A 17,826-nucleotide genomic window follows, 5' to 3' on the forward strand; every position below is an offset into this window, starting at 1 on the left:
TTTTGTATTTTGCTTGGTCCATAGATAAGCAGTTAGGCACAGAAGAATTGTGAATGCATAGATGTAAAATGGAACCTTTAAGGAGTATATCCGCAGCACTACAGAAACGGTATTCTGGCAGTGGGGAGAACAGCTTAGCTGTGCATAAAGTTCTCAAACAGCAACTTTTGAATGCTAGAAGGAAATGAAGAGTTAGAATAGTTATTTTTCTTTCTTTCTTAATCCTTACAACAGGAGTCAGGGCAGAAGGGGGAGCTGCAGGAGAAATGGAGCAGCTTCGTCAGGGTTTTTAGTCCTCTTTAGAGTAATTCAGTTTGACGGTGTTTTTACCAGAGAGAACCAGCTGCCATACTGCAAAATTAAAAATAAATCAGTTATACAGTTGGGAGTGCCTGGACCCTGCCTTGAAGAACAGAGGTGAGGATGTGAAAGAGAAGCATGCAGTTGCCATGTTTCTTGGGAAGAGAAGGAAAAATTAATTCACTCCTCTTAAAGGAATTATTTACTTTGAGGGAAGAGGCAGGAAGTGAGTCATCAGATGGATGGCTTCTTTAATGTGTGCACTGACATTCATGGTTTTACAGTATCCATAACGAGAAAAAGAAAAAGAAAAACTTTCCTATGTCCATGTACTATGAGTGGTCCAGGCGGAAATACATTTTTAGACCATTATAACCCTTCTGGGCTTTTGTCAATCTGCTATAACCCTTTCCCTGAGGAGAATTCATTATATTCATTCCAGATTCATTCTCTCAACCTAGATTTCCCAAGAAGGCAGTACAAATTATATTCAAATAGCAATAGATCTGTTCTTGCAATCTGGAGAGTTTTTGATCCCAATAAAATTACACAACCTCCTTTACTTCTACTGTCTTTGTAAATCTTACATCCAGTGTTTAGGGCAATCCTCCTTTCCCCCCTTGCTGCCTCCATTGCATCCTCTTCGTACTCCCAAGACGAGATCTTATGAGTGGCTTGAACCTAATTATACACTAGCCCTAAGGGGGGGAAGCCACTCAGTGACCTGCTGTGATTAAAAATAAATCAGTTATACAGCTTGGAGTGTCTGGACCTTGCCTTGAAGAACTCTTTGTATGAGTTTCAGTTGGTGCCGCTCAAGGATGTGGAAAAGGCGCTTGGCCAAGATTGTGTGGCCGCTTGTGTGCTTCATGGCTTATACTACCCAGCAAGGAGGTGATGGGGGTGGGCCAAGGAAAGGACTATTGCCTTGTTACAAGAGGGGGGATGGTTGCAGGCCACCTAACAGGCCACCGGGTGTGGCCGTTCCTGAAAAGAACTTTCCATGGATCTTGAAGATCCAGATCACGACAGACCACTTGCAAATTTTCCCTCTTGGGTGAGCTTCTAAAGCAGGCAATCTGCAGCCAGGCCCAGGCGCTCCAGGAATGTGTGATTTTCTGGGTCCAGTTCAATGTGGGTTGAGGCCTAGTTTAGGCACTACAATTGTCTTGGTTGGCCTGTATGATTATGCTTGTCAGGATAGAGAAGAGGAGAGTGTAACACTGTTGATGCTTGATCTCTCAATAGCTTTTGATACCCTAAATCATCGTATCCACCTGGAGCGACTGTCTAAGTTTGGGTGGGCAGCACTGTTTGCAATACAGATGACATACAACTCTTTTTCTATGGGAGTGGTGATACATTGGTGCTTGGCTGCTCTGAAAGACAGAATAAAGGCCAAGAAACTGAAATTCAATCCAGACGTTGTGGCAGAGACACTGTTAGTAGGTGACTGCTGTTCCCAGATAAGTAGTGCTTACCCAGTCCTGGATGGGGTTGCTGTCTGCTGACTGCTCATGTTAATAGTTTGTGGGTACTCTTGGACCCCTTGTTGTCAGGTGGCCTCCATGGTTTGGGGTGCCTTCTAGCAGGTTCAGCAGATTTTTTAGCATCTTATCGCTGCTTTTGGGGGTTGATCATTTTAATGGTGATCAGGAGGAAGTGACCACTTTCAGGGTTTTAGTGGCTAATTGTTTTGCACCTTGCAGGAAGCCTAGGAACATACAAGTGAGCAAAGGCTCAGCATGAAAGAGCACCATGCTGGTGCATGCTGCTAAACTCACACCAACCCGACTTCCCTCTTCACTGACAGGAGAGGAAAGAAACCTCACAGCACCAGCTTGGCATTGCATGCGGATGAGTGTTTGTGGTTTGATTGTCTCCAAACAAGCCATGAGAGGAGGTAAAGGTTTGTTATTGGCTTCCTCCTGTGGTTTGTCTGGAGAGAAACAAATGTGATGCTTGTTCCCCTGTAGTGCTACAACGGGGTGGGAATGAAGTCATACTTCGTAACTATAGGTTACTGTGACGTATGATTTGTCTCTTGTCTCTTTCACCTTCCACTGTTGTTTGTATCTGATCCCTACAGCAGCCTCTACTTTGCTATGCTACTCATGGTCCCGATGCTTTGGAATTTAGCCTACCAATTGTGTTCTAATTTGCTGATGCTAACTTTATGGTCCAGCTAAGCCCCAGTGCTAAGAGTTTTCTGACCCTAATTCTGCAAAGACTCAGGGACATTTCATGCATTCATTCTCAGTTTAATATTCTCCAGTCAGAAAAAAGGTACTATAGGGATTGAAATGTGTATTATCACTGTGTGGGGATTTCTGCTATTGCCACAGTACCAAAAAATGACTGCAGAGTGGCTGAGCCTATGGTTGCCTGTGGATAGTTAGGTGGTTAAAATTGTTGCATGAACCACTTAGTTCACAAGGGTTCTTCTGCATGTGAGCAGCCAATGCCTCCTGCAGTCGCATGGGGATAAGTTTGCATGAGCCATCACTTCTGCAGATACACCACTGCTCTTCTTGTAGTTTGGGGAACTGGGAAAACTGCTGCAAAGCTTTACAGCCCCCCTGTGATTAGAGGGCTGCGCCTGGTTGCATGGATGGGAATCTGAGAATTGGCTTGCCTCTAAGTATGTCTAGTAAAAATTGTTCCTTAACAAGTTCAAGAACTAAGAGCAAATATATTCAGATTGCTAATCTGACTCCAGGAGCAGTGAAAGAATAGAGAACAGCTTTGGAATCTAGAATTGGGCTTGCATGTTGATGAGCTTGATTCAGTGTGATGAGGATTGATCTCTGGTTTTTCCTGACCACTGACTCTGAAAACACTGAAACCAGCTCCCCCAAAATCTGCCCCTTACGATTTGTAATTCACACAATGCCAAGGCTTGGAACACATGGTTGGGATAAAACATTTACAGCAGGTCCATTAATGCTTTTAAAGCACTTGTATTAATGAAGTTCTGATAAGATAGCTGATATTCTACCATGCAAAAACAAAGATGAATTATTTACCATGGTTGTTTGGCACTGTTGCTCAGTTTCCAGAGTCCTAATGACGTTGAGGTATGTATACTTTTTTGAGGCAGCAAACTAGTTCCAAACCTTCATGTAAAAATATGATATGAAGGGAGCAGCCGTGCCTGCTTATTCATGGGTCTACCACATGTTAGGTTTAAAGAGGTAGGAGTGATTTTTTTACATCATCAGGGATGTGAAGGTGAGGATAGCTGAACCCGGCTGCTAGCTCCCCATGCTTTGCCCAAGTATTTACTCTTCACCCCCAGCTCAGCTCACTTCTGGCATAGGAAGAAAAGTACCTGAAACGATGGAGTACAGAGTCTGGATGGGAGTGAGGTGGAGGCCCAGATCTTCTCACTTGTTCTCATTTTGTTGTACAAAGTAGAGCCCCATCTCAGCTTCATTCTTGAATGAGAAGTGTCTGCTCTCATCCCACTCAGCTTGGCTTTCGGGACTGCATAACGTGCACGAGGCATTTTCCGATGACAAAAATGATGGATTCATTTAAAACCACTAGGTTAAATTTACTTGGAGTTTATGAATAAGCAGATATGAACAGTGGTAGCTTTTCCGCCCACTAGGAGAAAATGTTCCCTTCATTGCCTCAACACGCAGCTGTCTGCCCCCAACACCTTGCTGTTCTGAGTAGGTCCAAATGAATTTGGCCAAAGAAATGAATGAATGAATAATACACTTTTGGAAGGAAATCTGTTACATTTTTGGAAAATCCAAGTTTATAAATACACAACACATAAGCATCACTTCTTGTATCCCTGACGACAAAAGGCCTGCTTCACTGAAGGGTTGGATAGGAATTTCCAAGACGGGGAGTTTGTCACATCCTTGATGTCCCTCTTTGATGTGTTGAGTAGTACCAATAGAGCTGCCCCTTAAGCACTAAAGTGAGTGCCACTCCCATCTTCATCACATCTTCTGCTTAACTGAGAGTGGGTGTGGGGTAGGGAATCATGTGTGGAACTAGGAACAGAGTGAGCAAGGCTCAAATCCCCACATAGCCCTTTTGCTGGCAGGGTAGTTTTGGACCTAGTTTTGGACCAGGCACCATCTCTCAGCCCCGTCTGTAGAGGGTGTGGTCAGTGTGGTCCAGTGGCTGGAGTGTTGGGCCAGGAAGAATGACTCTGGCTGACCTTGGGGCAGCCACTATCCGTCAACCTACCTCACAGGGTTGTGGCGGGGATTAAATGAGGAAGAGAACTATGGATCCCACCTGGAGCTCCTTGGAAGAAAAGGGGCCGGATTTAAGTGCAATAAACACATAAATCCATGAAGAAATAAATAAATGGAGAGGGAGGACTGTGCACACCACTCTCAGCTAAGGGGAAGGGCAGAATAAAAAACAAAGTTCATTGCAATGGGATGTAAAAGTGGTTCTGTTTGGCTTCGCAGTGGTGCGGGTTGGTATCCACTAGCCTCATGTTCTCCAGATGCTTGGGACTGTCACTCCCATCGGCTCCAGCAAGCACATCTGGAGGGCACCACATTGGCAAAGGCAGATTTTTCTGTTGAGAAGGTTCTTTGCATACTTTGCTCTGCCTGCTCTTCATGGCTGGCTTTCCACCTCTTCTCAAATGCTTAGCGGACATTTTGCTATTGTGACAAGAGAGAAAACTGCTGTCCCGTTAGCACTCCTCTGCCCTGTCTTATGCTACCTGCTGTTGCCACACAACTTGACCTGCCTTTGGGTACTCTGGTGGTACCCCCAAGACCTCCATCCCTTTTGGCCTGGGCATCCTTGGGCCCTGCCTCACTTGCTTTTGCCAGCTGAAGAGGTGAGGAGGGTCGCACCCTGGGTTTGAGTCACAACTCTTGCACATCTCCCCTGTCCTGTCCTGGATTATTCTCATCTAGGCAAATGCCCAGTGCTGTCATAGGCTCAATGGCTGGGCCAATCTCACGGACCAAACCAGAACCCCAAACTGTCAGGTCTTCTTAATGCGTCACTTAAGCATTCGTGTATACAGAAAAGTTGGTTTTCTGCAAGTCCTAGCTAAGATCAGTATCTTTTTGTCTGTTTCTTTGGAGGTTTCTGTAGCTGGTCACACTCCCAGACACAGCCTTAAATAGGAAGAGAAAACATTTCAAAAAGGTGTGTGTCAGTTAATGTACCACAAGAGCATTGCTAATTACTCTCTAGTTGAAAAATTTCCATCCCTGCCTACATGCCTCCAGGGGCCCATCCTACTAACCAAACATTGCACTTCTTACTTGTAGCCCCAAAGGCAAACAGAGGTCCGTGTCTATTTCTGGTTGCTCTGAAAGCAAACAGAAACCTATCGCACAGCCTGGCAGATCCTGTCCTGCTATAATCCAGTACAAAGGCATTCACTTTGGTTCGAACCTCACCAGAAGGTGTTTTTAGACACCACACAAAGGTGTTCTGCTTGGAGTAGAGTTTCTAGAGTGGTTTTGCTTTCACATTGGCTCCATGTGGATGTGATGATAAACAAATCATAGTTTAGTGTGCCACGTACCAGCCTGCGCAAGTCTTGGGCTTGTTGCTGTCTCCATCCCGTCTCCTCTTGTAGCACGGCTGTGAGAAGAAGTTCAAAAGCTTTAGTTTCCATTTTAAATTAACTGCAGTTTTAGCTAAGATTAACAACAGGATCCAGAGCTTAACTATGGTTTGTTGAAACAAGCCAGCTTCACAACCCATAGTTTGCAGTAGGGTTGTTCTGTTCTATGCTCAACCTTTCTGAATAGTAAAAGCTGATTGACTCCTCTTCCTTGGAGGTTTTAAAGCAGAGGTTGGACAGCCATCTGTCATGGATGCTTTAGGTGAGATTCCTGCACTGCAGAGGGTTGGACTAGATGACCCTCAGGGTCCCTTCCAACTCTACAATTCTATGAAACAAACCATAGTTGAGATTTACCACATGTTAGGCCGACATAGCAAGCCATAGATCAGCATAGGTCCCAGTTTGGCTTGCAGGGCTGTTTTCTCCAAACCCCAAACTATGGATATTGGTCATGACATCATGTTTGCTGACTGGGAACAGTTATGGACCATCGGTATAAAGTTTACGGCATGTAATGCCTTAAGAGAGAATATTATGAAAATGATTTATAGGTGGTACATGACTCCAGTCAAGCTTGCAAAAATTTATCATTTGCCTAATAATAAATGCTGGAAATGTAATGAAACTGAAGGTACCTTTTACCACCTTTGGTGGACGTGCCCAAGGATTAAGGCCTTCTGGGAAATGATCTATAATGAAATGAAAAAGGTGCTTAAATGCACATTCGTGAAGAAACCAGAGGCCTTTCTCCTGGGCATGGTGGGCCAATTGGTGTCAAGGAAAGATAGGTCGTTCTTTATGTATGCTACAACAGCAGCAAGAGTTCTTTTAGCAAAGTATTGGAAGACACAAGAACTACCCACGCTGGAAGAGTGGCAGACGAAGGTGATAGACTATATGGGACTGGCTGAGATGACTGGCAGAATCCGCGACCAAGGAAAAGAGACGGTGGAAGAAGATTGGAAGAAATTTAAAGTTTATCTTAAGAATTGTTGTAAAATTAATGAGTGTTAAAATGTCATGGGTAATGTGAAACAAAATTGCAGTGATAAATAATTGGGTAAGAGAAAAAGGATTAAAGAAAGTGAATTATAAGTAATTGGAACTAGGGGTTGCTGAAAAAGTTTAAAATAGGGATGCAGAAAAGGGAGGTATGGGGAAGTCGTTGAAATAAGGTTTAAGAAAAAGAGGTTATGAAACTATACATGTCTATATGTTTGTTTGTCTGTGTATTGTCAGTTGTATTGTGTTTTAATTTATGTTGGAAAATTAATAAAAATTTATATAAAAAACAAACAAACCCCAAACTATGCCCACGACCTACACCTGGTATCATATGTGGTGTCAGGTGAGAGATCCAGTTTCCCATGCCTGCCATAATGAAAAGTGAAAGTGAAAGCTTCCAAACATTGCTGCACTAGCAGAGGGGAAGGGATTGAGAAGGTGCGTCAACCAGGGCTCCAACAAGCTCCTTCGCAGAATTGGGGGAACTCAGGCCCTGCAGGTGAATCCAGCCTCCCTGCAGGACTCTCTGCCCAGCCCTTGGGACTCCCCCCCCCCCACCTAGAGCCTGCTCCTCCCACTCAAGTGCTTTTGCTTATCTTTAAGGTGACCATTCCTCTTGTTTGCCCTGGTGTGCCAGTGTCTGTAAACCCCGACTTTTGCATGGTTGGAATGAAGCATACCATGCAAAGGTAAGAGCGCATCCATTGCTCAGCCACTTTTTGGCTCCGGTCACGCCCACTTTTGACTGGCATGTGGCCCCCAGAAGGTCATCCACAAGAGAATGTGGCCCTTGGGTGGAGCAAGGTCTCCCACCCCTGTGACTGTACCCTGGTTTATCATGACGCCCCAATGCAGCCACTTTCTGACAGGTTGAGGCATTTCTGTTTTCAGCTAAGAAAGAAAAAAATCTGTTGAAGTACCGTGGAAGAGACAGACATCCATAGGATTGTCACTAACAGCTTTGGTTTCTAAAGAATTATGGAAAGTGAAAGGGTGTCAAAACTGCAAGGCAACCTCTTTATACAGTGGTACCTCGGGTTAAGAACTTAATTTGTTCCGGAGCTCCATTCTTAACCTGAAACTGGTCTTAACCTGAAGCACCACTTTAGCCAATGGGGCCTCCCACTGCCGCCGCACCACCAGAGCACAATTTCTGTTCTCATCCTGAAGCAAAGTTTTTAACCTGAGGTACTATTTCTGGGTTAGCGGAGTCTGTAACATGAAGCGTCTGTAACCTGAAGCGTCTGTAACCCGAGGTACGACTGTAGATTATTTTCTTGTGAGCAGCTTTAAGGTACCATCTTAATGGTCCCTTGGAGGATGTCCCAGGAGCCATCAGAATGAGAGGTCTGCCCTTGGATTCCTTCTCCCAGGGATGGTGGAGATGCCCCCCAAGGGCTCTGGGGGTGGGGCAGAAAGGGTGTCATGTCAGAGGCAGATTGTAGGGGGGGTTGGTTGGATCCATCTGTAATATCAGGATAATAATACTGGTCACCTTTGCAGGGCTACAATTACAGCAAGGCAATATATGAGACGTACTTTGAGTGCTGTACTCTGAATCATACAATTATTATTGCTACTATTGCAGCCAAAGCAGTCATGCAGGGCAGATTCCCAACCTTCTTCAGAGGACATATGCCTGCTTGTACTTTGATAATATACTGTAGACAGTGATGATGTTGCACTATATTTATTTAATGGAAACCCATAACTTTTTTCTGAGTCATGAAGCTGAACGATGGGTGTGGGTTTCGACAGAGTTCCATAATGGTTTGCCACTAATCTGGACTCTCTGTTCCTAAACAATCACCACTGGAGCCAAATATATGAAATCAGGCAGAGGCAGATTGGGAGGTTTTCTCCATGAGTTTTACCACCCAGATTCAGAACTCACCCTGTACTGCTCTCTTAAAGTCCAAGCCATCGGCTCACGGCTCACCCTGAAGCAGTGAGAGAGATACATTCAGCGGCCAGAGGGATATACTAGGTTGTCCCAGCCTTGATAGGTGCATGTTTGTTACTGGTGAGAATTGGAGGATTGTAGAGGGTAAGAGCCAGGAGATTTCCAGTTCGGATCCCACCACTGACACAAATTCACTAGTCCTTTACCCATCGACTTGCTGAGGGTTTGGTTATTAAGAATTAGCATCTTTTTTGCTCTATAAGACTCACCTTTTCCCTCCTAAAAAGTAAGGGGAAATGTGTGTGCATCTTATGGAGTGAATGCAGGCTGTGCAGCTATCCCAGAAGCCAGAACAGCAAGAGGGATCGCTGCTTTCACTGCGCAGCGATCCCTCTTGCTGTTCTGGCTTCTGAGATTCAGAATATTTTTTTTCTTGTTTTCCTCCTCCAAAAACTAGGTGCATCTTGTGGTCTGGTGCGTCTTATAGAGCGAAAAATACGGTATTCAAACAGTATGTGAAATGTTCTGAACCCCTGAAATGTGCTAAGTATTAACTGAATACAAACGTTTGTTGGAGCCTGAACAAACCGTTTTCTCCTGTTGAGTTCTGAACCAACTTTTAGGGCAGAATCATCCATAGAATCATAGAATCATAGAATCATAGAGTTGGAAGAGACCACAAGGGCCATCGAGTCCAACCCCCTGCCAAGCAGGAAACACCATCAGAGCACTCCTGACATATGGTTGTCAAGCCTCCGCTTAAAGACCTCCAACTTCTCTTCTGTGCCTTCTGGCTAGATCTTCAAGCCTTTGTTTTTTGCTCAAAGTTTACTTCCTGTATTCAGGTGCTAAATACTTCTATTATCATTTTTTCAAAGGGAACTGAAAGGCAAGATTGAAAAAGAAAGCACAAAGCGTGAGCTGCTGTCCGGTCAATCCCACCTCAATGAAACCCATTGCATTCACTGCCTGCAGCCCTTCAAGTTCCTGGTGAACAACAAACGCAAATGCTTAGACTGCCACTTACACACCTGTAAAAATTGTAGCAGCTACAATAAAAAGGAGGAAGGTTGGGTGTGTGATCCTTGCCGTTTATCCAGGTAAGTAGGGCAGATTCTTGTTGTTGCTGCTGTTTGTATAGTAGTGGGCCAAAGTAGATGGGAGATTGGGTTCTGTCTGGTACTAGAATTTCTCACAGGTTTCAGTGTTTATCCACCTAGCCCTACAAAGAGCACCCGAAATGATTTTATTTTCATTTTTTATTCCTTTGCGTGAACCTTCTGCAAGTTCCACTTAATATTCCAGTATAGGGATTGAACTGGTGTTGGAGGGTTCGGCAGGTGAGTGGTTGCAATAGGGAGGTGCTGCGTTGCCATTTGACTTTTCCGTTTTCAAAAATGGATGAAGTGGTCATTGTTTCATTTTTATCCCATCCTTTACCTGGACAGCTCAGGGTAGCTGCACACACCTCTCTTCTTCCCCTAGCCCTGCGGGATAAGTTAGACCTAGGGACAGGGATTGCTCCAAGGTTAAAGTCCGGCACGTAAGATGCTCTCTTAGCAATTCATTTCACTTCTGCTTTGCTCAGTCCCCAGCATCAATTCCCTCAAGCTTCAGGCACTCGTCTGCCAGCAATGTGACTTGAGGATGCTTTCTTTAGTTTTCATAACAGGCCTTTATATTCAGGTATTTTCCCCCATTACAGTGGTGTGAGGGGGAGCACAGAAGAACTGGGTGATCCCACCCAGTCCCTCACATCACCCTATAGCATGAACTCCTATAGCAGGGAGCCTTTGGCGCTTGTAAGACCATGTTGCACAAGGAGGCTGCCCAAGTGAAAAAGTTCATGGAAGGAGGTGGAGCACTTGCAGCAAACTAGTGCAGTAGAAGAATCTTTTGTTGCCGAGCACCAATCTTTTCTGTCTCTCATTCCACAAACTTGGTTGCTGAATTCCCTGCTTCCCTCAGAATGTTTTATCCCCAGGCTTGTGTTATCTATGCAGGACACTTGTGAATAAGGAGCTGGGCTGCATCCATGGCTGGGCTAGCCATGTTCCCCAACAGCCACTCACTGAGCACAGACAACTGAAGAGGAGCCCCTGGACATGAACAGCTGCTCCTGCCAGGGAGCAGTCAATTTGTGGATGGAGAGGCCAGGGCTAATCTGGCTCCATGGCAATGGAAATGTTACCTTTTTGTGTGATTTGTGTTTGTGTGGTGCAGTCAAAACGGCACTAAAGTCAGCAGGTGTGTTTTAATTGATTGAAGGTTTGGGATCGTACCTGTGTACATAAGCCTTTTTTTCTCTCTTCTCCTGCTGGACAGGATTGTGAAGACTGGATCTGTGGAATGGTATTATGAGCATGTGAAATCTCGTTTTAAGCGGTTTGGAAGTGCTAAGGTGATGCGGTCGCTCTACGGAAGGATGACCCATGGACAGAAAATGAATCCTACCTTGCTTGGTATGGGCAGGGGTCTGGGGGGGGTTCCTCTCAGTTTCTTTCTATACAGCACTCTGAAGGTTCCACAGAATAGTAAAGGTAAAGGGACCCCTGACCATGAGGTCCAGTCATGGCCGACTCTGGGGTTGTGGCGCTCATCTCACCTTATTGGCCGAGGGAGCCGACGTACAGCTTCCGGGTCATGTGGCCAGCAGGACTAAGCCGCTTCTGGCGAACCAGAGCAGTGCACGGAAACGCCGTTTACCTTCCCGCTGGAGCGGTATTTATTTCTCTACTTGCACTTTGATGTGCTTTCGAACTGATAGGTTGGCAGGAGCAGGGACTGAGCAACGGGAGCTCACCCCATTGCGGGGATTCGAACCACCAACCTTCTGATCGGCAAGCCCAAGAGGCTCTGTGGTTTAGACTGGGTACCAAATTAACTGTCACCACAAATCACAAAAATTACATCTGAGTAGCCACAGTCTGTTCCCACACATTTGGAGTGAGTGACATGGCTCCAAAGTTAGAGAGTGTGGTTTCGCAGCTGGCTTGAATCCCAGCACCTTTGCTTTTAGAAATTAATCACCACTGGTGAGCGGTTTGGAAAAAGTGAATTGCAATGAGCTGTTTGCCCTTTCACTTAATGCTAAAATTAGGGGCACTCACTTGGAAGTTAACTGCAGTTGATTTAAAGTTTATCCAGCAACAATTTTTGAAGGCAGAACCATTTATTACAGTTCCTGGTAGCAACCAATCTAGTGTTTAGGGGTGTCGTTAACATTAACTATTGAGAGATCAATGGCAAATCTTCCTGGAGCATCTGAAGGTGGTCTCTGTTGACGAAAGTCAAATGAAGCTCTTTAGGAGCAACGCAGGTATCAGGTTTCCCACAGGGAACAAGATGCGTAAGACTGGCCCAGCTGCCATCTGTGAAAACACAAAAAATGGTGATTGCCCAGATCTGTTTTAATTTTGCAGGCCAAGTAAAACAAAATGTCCAAATAAGACATTATAGAAACAAGGCTGGAGATGAACAAAATAATGTTAGTAACAACAGCTACTTCTACTACTATTTCAAGCAATTGTTGTCAAGTTGTGTACACGCTCATTTCTCTGCAGTTTTCAAGTGAACAGTCTTTGCATGTTTTTGTGTGCTTCTAAAAGTCATGATGGACAAGAACAATCGGACCAAAGAAATGAATGTGTATCATCACCTGCCAGCGAGTGTAGTATAAAATGCCCTCCCATAAAGCTGCTGTTCACCATTTTGGGGAAAACGTAAATGGCACAGCAACCATTACATGCATGTTTTCCCTCACAGAGCAAATGGCAACCACAGACTGAATTATTTGGGGAAATGGACAGGACAAAGGGTTGAGAGCCACTAATTCCCATTGCTGTGATGCAGGTCCAGATTGCCCCAACCCTGGATGAAACTGCAATTTGCCAAAATTTAAAGAAATGGGAGGTCTGACCACAGATATTTGCCACCTTGCCTCATTTGGCCCTCAGCTGTGAGGGAGATACTTCAGAACACACTTATTGTTGGCATCCATCTGTCTCGGGAGACAGTGGAAGAAATGCAGACCAAACAGGCCTCTCTGGGCTCATCCACACTTTTGCTTGTCCCTTCCTTTCTAGGCACAGGTCTGAGTGGTTTTTGCTTTGTCCCACCACTTTCCCCAGGAAAAGCCACTGCTCACTGTTGAATCAGAACATCAATCTACAAAAAAACCAATTGACTTTGGTTCTAATTTGGCGGTGGGACAAGCAGAAGTGTGGACAAGCTTTGTTTGACTGACTGTCCTCCAGGCCTGCCTTCTTAAGATATAGCCAGTGAGCCAGTGTTGCATCTTTAAGGCTGGACATTTCATCCTTAAGTCTTGCGCAAGAAAAGTGAAACCTGATCCCAATATGTTATTCTGCTCATGTGGAAGTTTGTGCAGCCTCTTGCTTAAGCAGAAGTATAAGAATAGCTATAAAAAGGTAAAGGGACCCCTAACCATTAGGTCCAGTCGTGGCCGACTCTGGGGTTGCGGCGCTCATCTGGCTTTATTGGCCGAGGGAGCCGGTCTTTGTCTGCAGACAGCTTCCGGGTCATGTGGCCAGCAGGACTAAGCCGCTTCTGGCAAACCAGAGCAGCGCACGGAAACACCGTTTACCTTCCCGCCAGAGCGGTACCTATTTATCTACTTGCACTTTGACGTGCTTTCGAACTGCTAGGTTGGCAGGAGCAGGGACCGAGCAACGGGAGCTCACCCCATCACAGGGATTCAAACCACCGACCTTCTGATCGGCAAGTCCTAGGCTCAGTGGTTTAACCCACAGCGCCACCCGCATCCCAAGATTAGCTATAGGCCCTACCTTTTTAGCACTGTGTGGCTGCCTTGTGGAAGACTGCTAATGGTTATTTTCCTTCTGCTTAGAATTCCTTGAAGCCAGTCCAATAGATCTGCTCTGCAGCTGGAACATAATGACTTGCTGCTGGCTTTCCTGGGACACATTGACCTCCAGGGTTCATTCCAGTGAAGCATTCTCTAATATGGCCAAAGCTTTCTGATGGCTGAAACATTTGCTTCCGGCTAGGAAGCCTTGTTTTGTCTATTTGTCTCGCTATCTTCCTTTTCTGTCTGTCAAATACTGATGCAGTAGGCTAGCCCATTGGGAGCCACTGTGTAATGAAGACCTCACAGTTTGTGTTACCAAACGCATCACTGGAACCTATATTGTCTGTGTACTTAGGTAGACTCCTTGCTTATCCAAGAACTCTAAAGCAAATTAGAATAAAATATGGAATATATAATGAACACCATTATTGAAAGTAACATAAAAAATAATAATTCTGGAAACCTACAAACATAACAATAATGATACGTTTAGGAGAATCTCAGATTCTTTCTCTCATGCTTGTTAATTCCCCCACCCTCATTAGATCTGTAAAAGTTTAATGTCTGAAACTGAAATCCAAGGCACTCTTAACTTTGGAGCACATCTTAACCCAGTGGGACTCACATTGGAAGACATGCACATTATCAGGCCTGAAAGTGTGGGCATGTGTGTGCATAATGCATTTTGTTTCTATTGCTCATACCTGCTGAATTGTACCTGGCCAATAGATGGCAGTCTTGGGCAGCCTTGCAGGTTTGTCGTGTGAAGACAAGCTGCCATTTACAACACACTCCATGAGAAGTGACATTTGGAAACCTCTGGCTCAGTGAGTTCATTAAGGAAGAAGGTGTTTCTATGGGTCTTCCTTGTTTTCAGCATGGGATCTTTGGGAAAATTTGTATCCCTGTTCACTTTTAAAATGACAGCACATTAGTTTTCTACAAAATCATACCAAAATCATGCCAAGGATGGGGTTATTTACACTAGATCCTCCTTCATTTGACTGATGATGTCTGGGGTTTGGGATCATTAATAAGCAGAGATCAAGATGGTTAGCAGATCACCCTCTGATTTTGGCATGCTGACAGAGTGACAGCAGAATCCTCTGCAAAGCAAACCAGGGAAATCCACACTGCTCTGTTTCCCCCCTTGGTTATGGGTCTGTTGCAAAAGTTGGTTATAACGTATCAGGTGCATTTTATTGTAATCATACAAATGGCTTCATGTAGAGCTGAAATTACCACCCTCAGTTCTCCATGCTATTTTGGCATGGGCTGCATTTCTAGCCTGATGCTGATGTCCTGGTGCCATAGCATCAACCCAGGACCAGGGGAACAGCATGATGTTGCAGGATGGGGAGATGTCTTTGTCATGTTCCACATTTTGGCACTGTGGTGACCCCAGTTATTATTCCACCACATCTTTGTAAGTGTTTGCTAGCAGACCGGGTTATAGGAAAAGCCTATGGGGAGATATATATCTATATATCTATCCTGTATACATATTACATGTCTCAGTGGATGTTAATTTAAGTGGAAATCAGGCACAAGTTTCTTAACAGGAATTGCTGACCTAAACCTGAATAATCCCTACGAAAGGTAGCTGCTCTCAAAGCCAATACAGCATTTTCTCAGGAACTAAGTTGCATGTGACCACAAGCTTGTTGGTTTTCAGTCTAAGCTGGGGCTCCAGGCTGATAATAGATGCTATTTTTAATTGTCTTTACCAATTGTACATACATGCTCAAAGGGATAGTTATTCAGCCCTACATCAGACTTACTGCAAAATATGTATTTATGTTGCATTTTCCTCTTATTCTAGGTCTTCATGACAGAGTTTATAGCTTGCCAGACATCAACAGTAAGTGGCTTAAAACAAACAAACAAACCTATACACCCTGCCCCACCAAGAGATTCAGGATTGAACCTGGAACCTCCTGCATGCAAAACAGATGCTCTGCCACGGAGCTATGGTCTGTCAAGGACAGAGGAAGGGGGCTAAACTGGCTTTGGCATCCCCATAACATGGGAACAGCAAACATTCAGGCCACAATCTGAGCCACTTGCCATATTTTTCGCTCCATAAGACGCACCTAGTTTTTAGAGGAGGAAAACAAGAAAAAAATATTCTGAACGAAACAGTGGTTATATGATTTTTGTGGTTCATGCTGTGGCCACAGACATGTGATCTGATGGCGAATGTGTGGTGACCCAACATAACAATTCTGAGGATTCATGTGGATATGTGCTTTGTAACCACATTTTTGCACCATTGCAGCCCCAGGAAACACTGGGTGCGTGATTTTTTTGGTGCAGACTGTAGCCATGGACATGCTATGTGATCTGATGGTGAATTTGGGGTGACCCAATGTAAAAATCCTGAGGATCCATGGGCTTTTACCTCCCCCCTCCCAGGCAGCCTCCACTAGCATCCCATATCTCTCCTCTGATCCCACCAATCAGCTGTTTCCTTTCAACACTCCCTTCCCTCTTGTTTGTCTTAGTGTCTTTTCCTTAGCTGGAGCAGTTTTTTTGCTCCTCCTTTTCTTCTAATTTCTCTCCTTATTGCTTTAGTCTTCCTGTTTCCCCCCTTTGCAAGTATGCTGTCCTTACCTCCCCCCTCCCAGCCAGCCTCCTTTATCTCTAGCGTCCCTTTTCTCTCTCCCCAATCGGCAAACAATCAGGGCTTTGTTTCAACACCCACTTCCCTCTTTCAAAAAAAAAAAAGGCATGATCTGCTTTTTTGCCCCTGCGCAATTCGGCTCCAGGGACCATGTATTCGCTCCATAGGATGCACAGACATTTCCCATTACTTTTTAGGAAGTAAAAAGTGTGTCTTATGGAGTGAAAAATACGGTACTTGGAAGTGAGCTCCATTGAACTTACATCTGAGTGAAATGCCTAGGATTGAAACAAATGCTGTGCATTCAAAAAAATCTATAATAGCATTGATCAGAAATGAGAATGAGGTGGTCTTATGCTGAGTCAAACCACTAGTGCCTCCTTCAATATGCAACCCTTTCCCAAAATCTCAGAAGCTTTTCCTCATCTTTGGAGGAGAGCCATAGCTCAGCTGTAAGCGCATCTGCTTTGCATGCAGACAATCCCAGGTTCAGGGCCAAGCAGCTCCTGGACTGGCAGAGAGGCCTTCTCAAATGTTGAGCTGCTGCCATGGCTGGACCAATGGTCTGACTCTGTATAAGGCAATTCCCTATATTCCTGTGTCTTTCCTGCTAATACCCTTTCTAGTGGAGATGGCTGACACATTCTGAATGTAAAGCATGCATTCTCCTCCTAAGCCACAGCCACTTCCTGAGTGCACCTCACATGCCTGATTTGACCGACCTGAGGGCCCATCTCTTTGCTGCCCAGGTGACTGCCACTTCTACAGCGGGAATGAGGACAGTGAGGAGGGAGAGGCAGAAGATGCTATCGATGGTGGAGAAGCAGAGTGCTATGCAAGGGTAAGGGTACCTGGGAATGGACTTTCTTCCATGTTAGCACTGGGAGCTCATTTATATATCACGCTGGGCCTTCCTGAATGAAGATATTACTCCTTTTTCTTTGGGAAAAGGCGATCTTTCTGCTTTTGATTTCTGATATAAATCTCATTTCCTGTGGAGTCATTTACTGGAGGCCTCGTGCCTCAAGCTGGCTTCTGGGTGATGTTCTCTCAGTCTCTAGGAAGAATCTAAATTATACCTCTGCATCCACTGAAAATGTAAAAAAAGGAAACCCACCATTTTGCCCTTCTATAACCATTTGTATGGAGTGTGCAAAAGCTGTTGAAGTATATTAATGAATGACCGACTGTTAGCCAATAAAAGTTGAATGATCTTGAGTCATGGACCTAGACATGAGCCCAGTAGGATAGCCTCACCCATATAAATGATTTATTTTAGCAAGAATTGTTATTTAGGTTAGGAAAAAATTCTCACTGAAATGTTAAATCCTCAGATTCAGATCTTTAACTTCAGCTTTGGCATTTCAGTCTATGTATAAGGAAATCAACATTTGAATAAATTCCAAATTCAGAGTGCAGAATCCTGGATCTGAATGTTTTTGTCTGAACTTATTTCTGCCCTTTTGGGGGAAGTAAATTGTTTTCAAAGGAGTGTTTGCATGTTTTCTATATAAATCTATATGGAATAGCTCTCAGCTGCCCCTGTTCTTTATTGACCTGAAAAGCATCCCATTAGGAGAGAACAGCAGGGGTGG

The 17,826-nt window shown here is 44.6% G+C and overlaps 1 protein-coding gene across 4 annotated transcripts in view; it reads left to right on the forward strand.

The window, feature by feature from the left end:
- MLPH (melanophilin) overlaps positions 1-17,826 on the forward strand; it is a 76,666-nt gene that overhangs the window by 13,919 nt on the left and 44,921 nt on the right. For all 4 annotated transcript variants that reach the window (XM_083629158.1, XM_083629159.1, XM_083629156.1 and 1 more), the window contains exons 3-6: positions 9,656-9,877; positions 11,103-11,239; positions 15,431-15,469; positions 16,981-17,072. In XM_083629158.1, the coding sequence (XP_083485284.1) occupies positions 9,656-9,877; positions 11,103-11,239; positions 15,431-15,469; positions 16,981-17,072 (490 nt within the window). The remainder of the gene's footprint in view (positions 1-9,655; positions 9,878-11,102; positions 11,240-15,430; positions 15,470-16,980; positions 17,073-17,826) is intronic.

This window comes from Podarcis filfolensis, assembly GCF_964270895.1.
Source record: "Podarcis filfolensis genome assembly, chromosome: 1".
Taxonomy (NCBI): domain Eukaryota; kingdom Metazoa; phylum Chordata; class Lepidosauria; order Squamata; family Lacertidae; genus Podarcis; species Podarcis filfolensis.